The sequence below is a fragment of the Bombus vancouverensis genome, chromosome 1 (assembly GCF_051014615.1).
Source record: "Bombus vancouverensis nearcticus chromosome 1, iyBomVanc1_principal, whole genome shotgun sequence".
Classification (NCBI taxonomy): Eukaryota; Metazoa; Arthropoda; class Insecta; order Hymenoptera; family Apidae; genus Bombus; species Bombus vancouverensis.
This window is the reverse complement of record NC_134911.1, coordinates 595,822-612,203: the sequence shown is the minus strand read 5'-3', so window position 1 is coordinate 612,203 and position 16,382 is coordinate 595,822. Positions and strand designations below refer to the sequence as shown.

Genomic DNA, 16,382 nt, shown 5'->3' with positions numbered 1-16,382 from the left:
TATATAACATACAAATATGAAATAAATAGCTAAATTCCAGTTGAGTTTTGAGGCTATTTCTTTACGTCATCATACACGTGAATGTTAATAGTGATACATGAGGTAAGGAACTATTAGCTTTTTTTATTTATGCTGTATTTATAAAATGATTAAATCAAGGTTGTTCATCTACGTCATCGAACACAAGGCTGTACCAGGGCTCAAATGAAAAGTTTAGACACAATTCTGAACTGGTACAACAAGCCAGATTTCAGTATATGATCTGAGTGTATATGATTATACGATTATATGATTTGAGTATAAAAGGTTTATAATTTTTGGTAGTATAGTAACAAAGTACTTGATCTAATTTTTATTATTCATCAAATAATTTATGATTTACAATTTGTACTCAAAATATAAATATGTATATAATTTATGAATATACGAATTGTAAAACAACTAGATTTGTGCTATTTAGTAAATCATTTAATAAACGCTTTTGTGTGATTAAAAATTCATGTTATATACATATTTTACAAAATTAATAATTAAAGTTAATATAATTTGTTCATTGTTCGAATTAATGAGTCACTGTTGACATTAAGAACATTATATTATTATATATTATATAGAATAATTTATTATTATCTTAACATTAAGAATATTATACCTATTAATGATAATGATATTTAGATTGTTCTGCAATCTTCCGAACTGTTTCGAACTCACATCGGCTATCAATAAGTAAAAATTTTTAAAACATTAGAAATTTTTATTACAATTAACAATCTTTTTATTTTGCTCCAGGTATATTGAACATGCATTGACATATAACTATACCTCTAATATTCGAAAGCAAGATGTTAGCACCGTACTTGCTTCTGTCTACAATTCTGGAAAATTTGGAGTGGATGTGATGTTAGACTACCTAGTTAATAATTATGAAAAAATATATAATTTGTAAGTTGATAAATAATTACACGAAACAATACGCATTTAATTAATGTAGAAAAAGAGAATATTATATACTTGTTTTATTTTCAGTTACGAGGACTGGGATGGTGTAGAAGAATTAATTTCTAAACTGGCATCTCATATTTCAGTGAAAGATCAAATTACAAAGGTATATTGATTAACATATATATAACATAACAGGTATATTGATTATTATGAACATACAGCAGACGTTTATGCATGTAAAAGTGCAAAAATTCCTAGAATGCACATGAAGCTATTCTTTGATTCCATAAATAATGTCATTTTTATTTTTACACTTTGAATTTCTACGATATACTGCAATGGTGACTATTGAAACTTTAACAGTTAGGAAGATTGCAAATAATATTAACATTGAAATGATGAATATTAATGAATCCTAAAGAATTTTTTATCATGACTTGATTTATCATAATGAATTGTGTACATCGAAAACATTAGATAAAAATGTAAGACATGTAGTATAATTGGAAATTATTGTTATTCACTCTATTCTTCTAATTTATTGGTAGTACCGATAAATTTTCGTTTATTTCGATCACTACAAGATGCTATAGAATAGCGAATCTTAAAGTGATAACTGATATTTAGCATGAAAATGTTAACTTCTTTTTAAAGCAGAAATTAAAAAATTATAAGGAAGATAAAACATACTTTCAGAAAAATATACATAAATACTATATATGTCGGGTTCACATTATGATTAGGGTTAGGGGCGTGAAACGAATCTTCGTTGGGATTACACGTTGTCGTTATGCAATAGAGAAGACACTGACTAGTGCAAATACGATTATCATAGAACCGGACAAGTAACCGTGGTAATTAAATACTCGAGAAACTAATGACAATGATCCTAGCTTCAATAACGAATCCGCGGTCGACGGGATGATAGATGAACGTACTCACAAAATCTAAGTCGGACGCGTAATATTCACTGGTCGAAAGGGGTTACTCTTTTCTTCGATGAGATCGCGAGAGAGAATGACTTTCCCGTCCAGATGATGCCACAGAGGAAAACTATAATGGAGTGTGTCTAAGGACACGAGATCATCGGATTCGTCGACAAAAGCCTTCATTCAGAAAGTAAGGGAAATTGGCGTTGCTGCTAATTGGTCAATCTCCATATCGGTGGTTAGAAAAAGATGTTAGCCGCCCTCGAGGGAAAGTTGCTAGTGGGAGACGTCGTTCGTTGAAAAACAGGTCTCCTCTATCTTCTCGTAGTCGGGACAAAGACTGTTTTTTGAAGGACTTAGCTAAATCTTAAGATTTATAACGGGCCCTCAGGCTAGCTGAACATGTACGGCGGAGATGCATCGACATCTGGCAATCATCTTACTCGAAGAATAGGGTCTGCGTGTGGCGAGCCACGGGACAGAAACCGTTGGAATGTTTATTGTCGCGTGCCACCACAAATATTTCTTTTAAGGAGAGCTATAGAATTACTCCATACCTTTGTTGGACAAAGCGTTCATCCCGTGACCGCTACGTTCGGCAACTGGCTGTCGCCTCGAGCCCAAGCTCATTATCACATATCTCGAACAAATACAATCGGATCAAAAGACGACAATTGTTTAATTACGCCTATGATAGAATCTAGATTACGCTGTTAAGGGATTTACCTGAAGTTCCAAAGGGAAGGCTCCGGTGTCCTTTCATCTCCGACATATATTTATACAAAATTTGTACATATAGCTATAAAACTAAAGGAATAATGCTTGTAAGGATTGAAATACGCGACTAAATGCAAATTTTCCAAATCTTGGCTTACAACATTATAATTTTCAACTCACGACATAGTAATAAAATTGGATCAAAGAAGAAACAGTATATATTAATGTCTTTATTTATTCATTTTTATTTGATTTACTAACAAAATTTCAACAATATATGAATATAATTATTGTTTTAACAAATATTGCAGCTGAACGAGTTAAGTATCAAAGTGGGCAACATCACAAACATAGTAGTAAGCATCAAAGCTGCGAATACATCTGCTTCGAGCAACCTACAATGGTATCGAAATCATTCCAGTGTGATTAATGATTGGTTGAGCGAAATAATTCCTGTTATGCGAGATGCAAATCCAGCTCCTACAGTTGTTGCGAATAACTTAAGTATAATTTCTATGACAGTATTTTCGTTAATCGCTTACATAATGAGTCAATAGATATTACATACATACGTGTATATTAATAAAGGTATATATCATACGTTCTTCGAATGCACATTAATATATATGTATATTAAACAATTTGTAAACTATGTTTTAAATATATTGTGAAATTTAAACAATTAGTATTAACGGTACTATTTTAAAATAAAGTTATGTACATTATTTTATAAATATAACAATGATTTTTTATTTTCACCTGAATTCTAATTTTTACTCTTCATATTGCAGAACGCAGGATAAAGTAAATAACCACAGTTTAAACAAACAAAGACGATTATGAACTATATTAACGTATAACTCGAACAGGAACATAAGATATAACTTTTAAACAAATACGTGGTGAAATTTTCTCGTCCGTACGTAGCACGTAGCTGCGTCTTAGATAGCATTAATTACCGATAGTTGAATCGAATTAACATTTTTTCAGGAACAAATTGATAGTAGAAATGTTTTTGCAGAATCTGATTCCGAGCGATATTTAGAACAAAATAAGCAACTTTGGAAAAATTTTCCACCGGTACTTCTTAAACAAATATCGGTTAAACGTAAAAAACATGACTTTTTTTTGCACTTCGCTGTATACGTTAGAAATTGTTTGTCGTGAATAAAAGAGTTTCAGAGACAGTTGTATCTAATAAAATTATCTTTAAAATAAGTCCTATTATATTACGATAAGCCTATTTTTAGGCCGCAAATTCATAAAAAGTGCGAAGAAGTTCGTTTTCTTAAATCGCTTATAACTTTAATTAAAATAGTCGTAGAATATCGAGACTCTGTGATATACAGGGTGGTTGGTAACTGGTGGTACAAGCGGAAAGGGGGTGATTTTACGCGAAAAAAGAAGTCGAAAAATATAGAATAGAAATTTTTTTTTAAATTTTTTTTTTAATTTTTCCATCGAAACAACGATCTACAGTGAGATCCGTTATAACGAGACGTGATAAAGTACACACGTACCGAGCGAAAATTCAAAGTCGATTTTCTCGAAAACAAAGCCTCAAACGAAAAATTTTTATTCTATATTTTCGACTTCTTTTTTCGCGTAGAATCACCCCCTTTCCACTTGTACCACCAGTTACCAACCACTCTGTATAAATAGTCATACCAAAATAGTGTAACATATTTTGAATCGATCCGTTTGTTAGTTTTAAAACAATCGACTTGTCAACTTACGAAACGGGAAATTTTTACTTTGCAATGAAAATATACGATCCCGGTTTATCCTTCCTACGCTTTCTGAAAGACCTATATTTTGATATTCAAATGAAACAAAAATTTTTCATTCAATCTGTGGCGGATCGGTACCAACAGGACGCCGACAGTTCGAGGCATCAACGCGGTCGTAACACCTCCCGGGCGATCCGGGTACCAACCGCCAACATCAGAGGGCCACTACGACGACAACGAGTCTGTCTATCTCGCTAGCGGTCGAGGGCGCATGATACAAATGTCGCAACTAGCGAGACTCCCTCTACGTCTAAGGCAGGGACTACCGGGTATAGCCTTACTGACAAGTCCACCGATAGTCCCGCGACGAAACGCCCATTCCCTTTTCACACGGCAGGGCCATCGACGGCCAAAAATCGCTTAGTTAAACCACAGCGATAATCATTTCTACATCACTGTAAAATGCGACAACGTTCGCACTTTTCATCCTTCTACAGTGAAATACGTTTCAATAAAAAAAGACGTTTCTCTAGGACCAATTGTATCCAAGATAGGTTTTCTTTTAAAAATCGTCAACGCCAAACTATTAAACGCTAAAAGATGTAACAGACATCGTTTTACAGTTTATTACTTGTATTATATGCGGATTCTTTTTGTATTGATGTTTCATATTCATGTCCATAAAAGTTGGAAAACATACAAAGTTGTTCCATTTTTGCAATAGACGATCAGAGGGCTCTAGCGCAACGCGATAGGATGGAAAAAAACACGCTGTCCCGACAACTATAGTATCTAGAAACATAATTTTGTTTTAATTTAGGGCTACTAAAAAAAAGAAGACAATTCTTTACAATACTGGTTCGCCAGAATACGGAAATACGTCGTTAACGCTAAACCTACCAGCGGTTGTCAAATTGACCGCTCTCGAACTTCTACACAAAGTTAATCATATTTAAACTTTATCATATCGCTTCCTAATTTCTGACTTTTCCTAAAACATACATACAATATATTTTTCGGTGTTTACTTTTAGTTTGTTCTCTTATTTTCTGAGAAAAATTTGTACTCTGCCTTGCGTACCGTGAGCGGTCATTTTGACCATCCGACAAAATATTTTCGTTATTCTTAAAATAAATACAATCAGTACAAAGAAAAGGCCATCTCATGGTCAAATGACAAACAAAATCAGTAATAACAAATAATAACAGCTGTTACGTCCGTAATCTTGTCATAAAACAAGATCCATCCCTCGATCAAGATAGCCATCAAGACATATCAACTGAGGCCCATAATAATCCTAAGGAACCGCTATAAAATTTAGCATTTTCTACAGTCTATTGTAACAAACATTTTAAAAGTCGAGGAGTTTCTTAGGGTTATTGCTCATTGCGATAAAATACGGGAAAAGCTTTTTCCCCTGGAGTAACCGTTAATGGAGAACGGCCAATACTCACCAATATTTTTGTATATATATCGCCGTCACAGGCCATATTCTTATTTGCTATTGTTCTTTCGACTAGAATACATCTCAGTTTGTTAGTCAATTAGTCGACATCTAAACTTGTTATCTCTAAAACTCAGACAGAAAGCATCGCAGAGCGTTTTACGTAAAGCATATCAAATTGCACAATAATTTTGTATTCCGTACATGGTATTATTCTATGATAAATATTTACCCTAGAAATGTCAAGACTTTAAAAAAAAATTATAAAAAAAATTACGGACATGGAAGAAGACTGTTCGGTATGCGATGAAGAGGAAACTTCAGCAACTGAAAACGGCATGGAAACACATGAAAAGATATTTACAGCCGAATCAGAATTGAATATTATAAATAAGTCCAGGGCAAAAAGGAAAGAAATTATTGTTGACAACAAAGGGTGAGATTGCCGCAATCGAACGCAAGATGAAGGAGCTAGGACCTTCGCTACTCCGGTTGATGGAAGAACGCCTTCAAGACATAGAAAGAAGGAAAGAAAAGGAGGTCGTTCCCGACGAGAACACGAGAAGGATAGAGTCTGAAGTTCCAAACACTCCAGCGATCAAGGGAGGTCAAGTGGCTGCCATGGAATGGCAGACCGTAGAAAGAAAAAATAGAAGGAAAAAAGAGGCAGAGAAGAAACAACCGGCGAAGCTAACTCCCGGGACAGGAGCGAAGATCCTGAGAAAAGCCCCAGAGGGAAGATCGGAGAACGCGCGAAAATGGGGAGACAAGCTGCCCCCCCCCACATACACCACGAACATCGGCGGTAACGATCACACTGAGGGATAAATCGAGCCAATCCTACGGGGAGGTGTTGGCCGCGGACAGTGACAGCGTCTCCACGGACGAGGTCGGCATCAACGCGGTGAAGATGCGCAAAACCATTACGTTCTGGAGGTCCCCGAAGACCAGAAGAGGGAGAAGGCCGCTGCGCTCGCAGCACGGCTGACCCGGGTCTTGGATCCGAACAAGATCCGCGTGGCGACACCCTTCCGAGCTGCGGAAGCAAGGGTGACTAAGATAGACATATCGGCTACTAAGGAGGAAATCAAGAACATCCTGGCGAAGGGGGGGGCGGTTGCAAGGCGGAGGACGTCCGACTGGGAGAAATCCGCCTTGTCCTTGGATCGGCCTTGGATCTGTGTGGATACGAGGCCCGGCCGGTGCAGTGAGGAAACTAGCCCAGGCAGGCAAGGTCGCCATAGGTTGATCGACAGCGAAGGTCGAAGTCATCGAGCCAAGACCTTTACAGCGTTACAGGTGCCTGGAGATTGGGCACGTAAGCAAAACCTGCACCTCCAAGGAGGACAAGGGGCACCTTTGCTATAGATGCGGCAAACCAGGACACTAAGCGAAAGCATGCACTGCCGCGAGTCCGAAATGCCTGCTCTGTGAGGCTCTCGGAGCACCATCTGTACACAGGATGGGGGAACCGACCTGCCCCCCCCCGAAGAAAGGAACAAGAGGAACCACCCGCGGATCTACAGCCACAAGTGGCAACGAAAAAGGCTCGCCGTAGCAAGGCAACCCTAAGCCTGTGAACAAGGAAACTGGCACGGAGGAAGCCATGGAAGTGACGATACTAGGTGATTGAAAATGCACATCCTACAGACTAACCTCGGAAGGTCAAGACGAGCGCAAGACCTGCTCTACCAAATCATTCTGGAGAGCACGGTCGCCCTACCGGTGGTGGCCGAACCATACAGAGTTCTGGATGCTCCGGTATGGGCCGGAGATACGGACGAAATGGTTGCTGTCACCTGGACATCAACGCCGGGGGCGTTCGCCCACAGAGCCCTGCTGGAGCGCGGCAACGGATACGTCGCGGTCGAGTGGGCAGGGATGGTGGTGACGGGTGTGTACATGTCACCCAACAGCGGATGAGCAGCGTTCGAGGAGTTCCTGGGCGGGGTTGGCGACTGCGTTAGGCGACGACTTCCCCGGCAAGTGCTCGTCCTGGGAGACTTCAACGCGCATTCCACGTAATGGGGGAACCCCAGGACAACAGAGACTCGACCAGTACCTGCGTGGCGCGGAGAGGGAGTTCCATAGTCGACATTACATGGCATTCAGGCGGATTTCAGGCTGGAGAGTGGCCGAGGGGGTCGAGACACTTTCGGACCACCTCTACATATTCATGGAGGTGGACACATCTGGACCTGGAACGGCGACTGCGGGCGATGGTCGCGGTCCGCCGAGAAGAGGACGTGCGCGCCCACCGCCAAGATGGAAGGTAAAGGAGAGGAACGAAGATCTACTCCGGTCGGCCGCTATAGCAACAGCTTGAAGCTGGGAGGCCTCGACGACGACGACCGAAACTGATCGAGTATCTTCGCCGAGCCATGACAGCAATTTGCGACGCATCCATGCCACGAGTCCCACCGGGCACGCTGCGAAGCAGAGCAGTCTATTGGTGGAATCCCGACATTGCGGAGCTGAGGGCGAGATGCGTCCGGGCCCGAAGACGGTACCTAAGGGCCCGCCGCTGGCGACGACGCGACGAGGAAGAAGTCCCCTTGCGCTACAGGGCGCACCGCGTGCTACGGGGCTCGCTACAAAAGGAGATGAAGAACGCGAAGGACCGTGCCTGGTCCGAACTAGTTGCAGCAGTCGAGTCTGACCCATGGAGAAGGCCATACAGGATGACGCGAGAACTTCGAGGGAAGGGCCCCCTGGCAACGATGGAGATGGAACCTGCGCTGCTGCTGCAGATCATCGGAACGCTTTTCCGCCCGCAAGAAGGCAGTGCGGTAGAACAGTCGCGAGAAACGGCACGGCCGATAGAATGGTGAGATGACTGGGAAGTCACGGAGGAAGAGATGTGGGAGGCGACTAGAAGAATGACCTCCCGCGATGTGGCGCCAGGCCCGGACGGAATCTCGGACCGGATCTGGAGGGAAGTGATGGGGGTCATGGCCCCCAGACTTCGGCACGTCTACACAAGATGCCTGAGAGAGGGAGTTTACCCCCGGGCATGGCGGACGGCGAGGCTGGTCTGGCTCCGTAAAGAGGGCCGACCGACGACTTCGCCGTCGGCGTTCGCCGGCCGATATGCCTGCTAGACGAGGCCGGCAAACTGTTCGAGAGAGTGGTCGCCACCCGCTTGATGCGACACATGGCGGGACAGGTGCCAGTACGGCTTCCAGAAGGAACGCTCGACGATTGACGCGGTCAGACGCGTGCGGGCACTCTCAGAGGACATGGTTTCCCGCAACGGCGTGGCGCTGGCTGTCTCTTTGGACATCGTCAACGCGTTCAATTTCATGCCATGGGACAGGATAGTGGCGGCCCTGGAGCACTTCGAGGTTCCCAAGTATCTCGTTCGGCTTCCCACGCGGAAGACTTGCTTACGTAAATCTATGGGGGCTGGCAAACCCACGTTCCCGCAGCCAGGGAGGACCGTCGGGACAAGCGACCCGCTTACATGAGTCCTCTATGTACACCGCAGGGAAGGTCGCCGGGAGTGTAAGGAGTTTAAGTACGGTTACACTCTCTCTATGTGGCCTTGGGTAGCAGCGCACCCACGATCCTGATGCCAAGGATGGGACCGTCGGGATAAGTTCCCGGGTACATTGTACCTTGAGGACCCCGCTTACGTGAGTCCCATCTGGAACTGACGAGCACGGTTAGCAGGTAGCCGGCCGGCAGTGACGTGGCCGTACATCCACACAATAGTCCCACCAATGATTTAGGATGGTACCACGGGGGTCGAGTGTAAGCCCGGAGGGAATAGCGACCCCTCTGCTCGGCCAATTATGGGTTTGGACTCGTGGTGATAGTGATTGATGGCCAAGATGCCGGCCAGAGGGCCGATTTAAGGGATAATGGCTTGCGCCGAATGGCCTTCGGCAGGTGAGCAGCGTCCCACCTGCTCCGGAACCTCCCTGGAGAGACGGAAGGGCTTGGAATGTGCTCCGTTCGACCTGAGACGAGCGACAGCCCCTGCAGGCTTAGCTAATCGAGGTAACAAGGCACTGGGTGCCTTGCGCGATGGCTGGGCGTAATCCCAACCCCTATGGCCCTAGGGGTACTGTGTGGCAATAAATAGACGCCGAGGAAAGCACCCGTAACCAAAGACTGACAATACGTACTTACCACGTTCGGCTTCTCGCAGGAAAGTTAGTTCTGAAGTTAGTTCATAAGAGGTTCCTGGAGCACTCCTGTCATACGCGTAGGGTGGTCATCGTGGAGTTTTAGTCGGTAGGAGTCCGACACTACTCTGATGTTACGCGATTATTAGAACGACGGAGTGTCCATGAGGATTTCTCCACGTACAAAAAAAAAACAACAAAATTGCAACAAAAGTAGATGAATTTATTGCTCTGCCATATACTATAAGCTATATAAGAAATTTAGATGTCTCATATTTGTGGAATAAAATTTGGAAACCTGTATTTTTTTCAAAAACATTAAGCAGGAATGACTCTGCTGGAATTACTGAAAATTCTCAACGCGAGAATTGATTGTAATTTAGTAAATTAAAAAAAAAAAACAAATTTTGAAGCCCCATTTATGAAACCTCTTTTCCATGGAGTCGAGACATCGCTGGAGAATGGATAATGCAATTACCGGGTCTGCGTGGGTAGCTAATAGCGCTGTGTCGTCAGCCAATGTTGCTATTGTTATCTCGTTTGGTATAGGTAAGTCGGCAGTGTAGATGGAGTACAGTAGGGGTCCGAGGACACTACCTTGGGATATGCCGGCTTCTATTGGGAATGTTGCAGAAGTGGCGTCTAGGCATTTAACCATGAATTGTCTATTGGTTAGGTAAGATTTTAGGATGGAGTAGTAGGGACGAGGTAGGATCTTTTTAAGCTTGTATAGTAGCCCTTCATGCCATACTTTGTCGAATGCCTGTCGGATGTCTAGGAAAACCGCTGAGCAATATTTTTTCTTTTCGAGTGTTTGGCTGATCGTATGAGTTAAGCGGTGGATTTGCTCTACTGTAGAATGATGTTTTCGGAAGCCGAATTGGTGATCTGGGAGTGTTTTCAAGTTCTCTAGGATTGGAAGGAGTCGGTTCGTGAGCATCTTCTCGAATAGTTTGGACAGGGTAGGTAAAAGACTGATTGGGCGATAGGAGCAGGTTTCGTATATCGGTTTACCGGGTTTAGGGATGAGGGTAATCAATGAGATTTTCCAGGCCTTAGGATAGTGTTCAATGCGAAGGATAGCGTTAAAAATCGATGTGATGAGTGTTATCCCTTTTATGGGAAGTTCCTTCATTGCTTTATTGCCTATTAGGTCGTGCCCTGCTGCTTTCTTGGGGTTTAGGCGACTGATTGTTTCTATAGTCTCTGCAGAAGTGAAGGGTTCGATAGGAGGGAACATTTGGAAGGAGGTGTGCAAGTATTCAGTAACGTCCGCGGCAGCTTTGGGGGAATGGGGTTTGAATACTTTAGACAAGTATTTAGCAAACAGGTCGGCTTTTTCTATAGGGCTTCGCGCCCATCCACCTTGCGGACGGCGGATAGGTGGGATTATTTGTGGGGGGCGTGTGAGTTTCCTGGAGGCCTTTCATAGTGAGTAGTTGGAGTCGGCTGTGGGGGATAAGCTGGCGAGGTATTTTTAGAAACAGTCGTTTTTATAATTTTTTATGGTTTTAGTTTGCGTTTGTCATCCGGTGTTCTATGGGTCTGCCATACTCTTCTTAGTCTACGTTTTTCTGCTATTTTTTGTAGTATGTATTGGGGATATTCTTGTTTGCTGATAGACGTCTTTGTCGGTGTGGAGAGGCGGATGGCGTTTATTATGCTCGTGTTTAAGTATTCCGTGGCTGCTTCGATTTCTTGCTTAGTTTTTAGTGGAGTTAAGGCTGAAGTTGAGTGTGTAAAGACTTCTCTAAAGAGCTGCCAGTTGGTGTGTTGGTTGTGAATGCAGCCGTTAGGTGTATTCTCGATGATTGTTGAACTGACTGTTGCTATTACGGGGGAATGATCAGAGGAGAGATCAGCCGAGGAGTTGATTTGGACGTGTCTTGATGAGATATTTTTAGTTACGAAGAAGTCGAGAAGGTCGGATATTTTGTTGGTGTCAGTGGGCCAGTATGTGGGTTCATATGTGGTGAGGTAGTTGAGGTTGTTGTTTATTATGCTGTTTAAGAGGTTTTTGCCTCTTGCTGTAACCAGTCTGCTGCCCCATTGGAAGTGCTTGGCGTTATAGTCTCCTCCAGCTATGAATCTATTGCCCAGGATGTCCAGGAAGTTATCAAAGTCTTCTTTGGCGATGGAGTGTCTGGGAGGGCAGTATACTGCTGAAGTGGTGATTGTGCCATGACAGTCTTCTATTGCTACGTTTGTTGCTTGGAGGTAGTCTTCCTGGAATGATGGAAGTTCGTAGTGCTTAATACTTGCTTTGATTATTATTCCGATGCCACCGTGGGTCTTTCCGCTGGAGTGTTGGGTGTGGTAGAATTTGTAACCATTTATTTTCAGGTAGTTTTTGTCGGTGAAGTGGGTTTCCGATACGAGCATTACGTCGATTGGCTGGTGTTTTAGGAAGAGTTCTAGTTTAAGTTTGTGTTGCGCTAGACCGTTGGCGTTCCAAAGAGCTATGCGCCTTGGTTTTATTTTGCGTCGGAGCGTATTAATTTATCCATGATGAGTGTTAGTAGCGATAGCAAATTATTTATTTGCTCTGATTGTTTCTCTATTAGCTTTTCAAGCCTAGAGAGGTTGTCTGTGTTATGTGAATTGGTGACACTATTTTGAGAAAGATCCCTTTGGCTATTCAGGTTATTTTGGATGCCTTTTACTGCTTGGGCATAGGAGGTTGAGGTAGTGGTGAATTTAGTAGGACTGGGTGTTTGGTTGGTTGAGGGGATTGGGGTAATCGTGAATTTCGGCGGGCTCGTTGTTTGGTTGGATACCTCTTTTGCTCTGAGTTTAGGGTACCTGTTTGTGTATAGAGTTTTATAGGCTGAGCAGCCTTTATAGTTGGCAGGATGGTTACCTTGACAGTGGATGCATTTCGCTGGGGTTTCCGGTGATTTGGCGCACTGGTCAGTGGAGTGAGTTCCTGCACATTTAACGCAGCTGAAAGTATGGTTACGGTATTTCTGCGTATGACCGTACCTTTGGCACCTTTTGCATTGCACTATTTCTTTTTTCACAAACGGTGGTTCGAATTTTACTATCGCGTTCATTAGGCGACTGATATTGTAGATTTCCTTATTGTTCGGCTTTTGTTTTATGTCTATGAAAAATAAGGATAACGGGTCTTTCGAGACTCTATGCCTTATATTACTTACGTTGATGACTTCGTGGCCGAGTTTTGAGAGTTCGTATTTGAGTTCGTCTATGTCTGCTGAGTGGTGGATGTTTCGTAGGACCACCCGGAAAGGCCTTTCCTGTTTGAGTTGGTATGTGTGGAAGTTGGCGTTCAGGGTCCTAAGTATCTTGGTGAGTTTTCTGTAAGCTTCTGGGTTCCTCGGCAGTATTTTTACTTTATTGTTATTTATCTTTAGGTTGTAGTCCTCCTTGGAGATATCTCTCTCTAAGGACTTGATCATTGTCTGTATGTCGATGACGTCGTCCACAAATATTGGTGGGGGAGAGGGGATTCTCTGTGATTGTTGGTTTGGCGGCGGGTCTGCGATTTCCATGGCATCGTTAGTGGATTGCAGTACGGCGAACCTGTTGTGGGTGTTTATTTGTATCGTTGATTGTTCGTTCCGGGTGTCGATTGTGTATGGTTTTGCTGTTTCTATTTTCCGTTTCTTTGTAATATTAGCGTCGTTGGTGCGGAGAGTTCTGCTACACTTCTGCCACGGGGGAGGTAGCGCGGGGTAGTTGCGAGTCTGCTCCGGAGAGCCTGGTCGCGATTGCTGGGCCATCATCGAACTAGTTAATTCGAAATGAATAACTAGTCGTGAGGCTATGAGGCTAGTATTCGGGTTGGGGTTAGGTGCGTGGAATTTTCTTCTCCCCAAAGGGTAGGAAACACTTGGCTGCGTTCACTTTCGACGGTTGGGCGACACGTGTTGTTTTCGGACTACACTGTGCACTAGAGACACGTCTGCGCGCTTCGGCACTCCACAGCGAACTCTGGCAATCATCTTACTCGAAGAATAGAGTCTGCGTGTGGCGAGCTACGGAACAGAGACCGATGGAATGTTTACTGTCGAGTGTTACAACTATTTCCTTTTTAAGGAGAGCTATAGAATTACTCCAGGCCTTTGTTAGACAAAGCGCTCATCTCGTGACCGCGGTTACGTTCGGCGACTGGCTGTCGCCTCGAGCCCAGCTCATTATCACAAATCTCGAACAAATACAATCGGATCGAAGGACGACAATTGTTTAATTACGCCTGAGATAGAATCTAGATTACGGTGTTAAGGGATTTTCCCGAAGTTCCAAAAGGAAGGCTCCGATGTCCTTTCATCTCCGACATATATTTTTTGTGTTTGTTCTTGGGTGTAGTCCTCTAATTACTACTTTGTAGCTCTTTTCTGTTTTGAGCTTGTATGTATGATACCCAGCGTTTTCTTTTCCTTTAATGCTTGTGTCACTTTTAATTGCTTTATGGGGGTATTCTAGTCTAGAGGCATGAATTTCGGGCGATTTTTGAAGCTCTGTAGAAACGAAACAAAAAATATTTTGCTATCCTTTTTTAGCATTTGTTTATTGATATTTTAAGATTACGTAAAAAATTCACCGAAAAAACTCAAAATTCACAAAGTTATAAGCTGGCAAAATGGGTGATGCCAAGAAAATGGTGTCCTGGCGTACATGATTTCAATGATGACCTTCTGGTCATCTAAAACAAAAAATCCGAACGGATTCTTAATTAGCATAGATGCCGCTATAGCATGAACTTTGGAAAAGTCAAAACAACATTTTTTCACAAAATGGCGGCCGTTTGAAGGAAAGTTTCTTGTTTCGCATGTTTTTTTAACAATTCCGAATGTTTACAAAATAGGAAAATTAAAAATTTTGATCCGAGCGTGGTTGAGATGATAGAGGAATGTATAAAGAATATTCGTACCAAATTTCAAATAAATCAGTTCATTAGAACGTGAGATATCGTGCACGCCATCTCGAAAATGTAGTTTCGCGAAAAAAGCGTTTAAAGTTTTGAGACAAGTTTTCGGCAATTTTACTCATAGAATGGTTCATCATACTCACATATTTTTAATCGGAGATTCCTGGTCCATACAAGAAACCTTCCTCTACTTCAAAATGCTTATTCTCCGAAGTTCTTTCATGGAGACGAGCAGTCCTGGCTTCCTTTGATGCCTCTGAAGCTCGGAGTTCAGAGCGCTCGATGCGAATTTCGCCTCGCCTGACTGCGAACGTATGAGCTTCTGGATCAATCATGATTCCCATGACACGTAAGATTTTTAATATGGGTATAGGACCTTCATTAAACATACATACTGCGAGGAAAGTGGAAATTAGAATTGTCTGCGTTCCTGCATGGATATGCTTCGGAGCAAAAATCCATATTAACGAATTTAACGATTCATTATTATTTTGGGTTTCAGAACCCAATCATCGTTGCAATAAAGTATCACTTAATTAGCTTTCATAAATTGGTTTTATTACTTTTAAAACGTCGTCATTTAGAGGAGGACGGCAATAGTGCCGTCTTCTTCGGTCTGCATGCTCGTTTATAGCTGAATTTAAAATGTTTTTTATCCATTTTACTTTAAAATCTCAATATATAAAACAATTTTATTTTAAATATTTATAAAACCTTGTCAGAGTTAGTACGTACACGTTGCTTGAAAGCTGGCTCAAAACTAACTTGAAATAAATACTAAGACAAAAAGATTCCGACAAAATACGTTTCTATGGCCTTGAATTAAAAATACATTAAAAAGGGATAAAATACAGTAAAGGTTTTATGAGGGTTTTCATACGTAGGTACTCGGGCAGCGTCTACCGTCTATTGCTCATTTGTCAAGGTCGGACCGGAGCAGATGCTGCGTCACAAAAATGACTGTAACTCATAAAATAATTGAAATTTTGAAAAAACCTTTTAAGGGCATATTCTTGAATGTCTAAACTTTGGAAATATGAAAAAAATTTTTTCGATTCTTTCAATTTTGTAGACTAGAATGCCCCCTTATACCGTGGTTTTCTTTTCCGCCAATGTTGTTTAATAAGGCAATAAGCCTTAATAGCTCAGTAAGGGGATCTATTATTTGGGCATCAATATAGATCGGTGGTGGTTTTAACGATATGAGTTGTGGTGTTTTCTTTTGAGTCCGTAGCTACATCTTCTATCAGTGAGCTGAGTATACTGAGGTAGGCACACTGATGTCTGAACATTCAGATTGCCTCACCTTGCCAACAAAATTGATTTCTTTGACGGTCTTATATTAGTTTTCAAACCTGGCTTACTTGAAGTTTTTCGAGACGATTAGTTATCCAAAGAATCTGCAGCTCACTTTTTATGTTTATACTTGTTTGATGCTACAAATTGTATATACTTATATGTACTTGGCGTCACCAGTACCATGTATGTACGTACAAAAGAAGAAAGGGCCAATCCAGTTAGATTGTTGAGATATGTATAATTTTCTGTGCTGGACTAGGTTAAATGCGTAGTAGAGATACTTGTATGTGAATATCAGTG

General features: G+C 42.1%; 1 protein-coding gene across 2 annotated transcripts in view; it reads left to right on the top strand.

Moving 5' to 3' along the window:
• The window catches only part of LOC117162006 (putative aminopeptidase-2), a 73,286-nt gene extending 69,956 nt beyond the window's left edge, over positions 1-3,330 (top strand). For both annotated transcript variants that reach the window (XM_033343816.2, XM_033343815.2), the window contains exons 30-32: positions 790-942; positions 1,027-1,105; positions 2,900-3,330. In XM_033343816.2, coding sequence (XP_033199707.1) covers positions 790-942; positions 1,027-1,105; positions 2,900-3,145 — 478 coding nt within the window. In that variant the 3' untranslated portion in view covers positions 3,146-3,330. The remainder of the gene's footprint in view (positions 1-789; positions 943-1,026; positions 1,106-2,899) is intronic.
• The last annotated feature ends 13,052 nt before the right edge of the window (positions 3,331-16,382 follow it).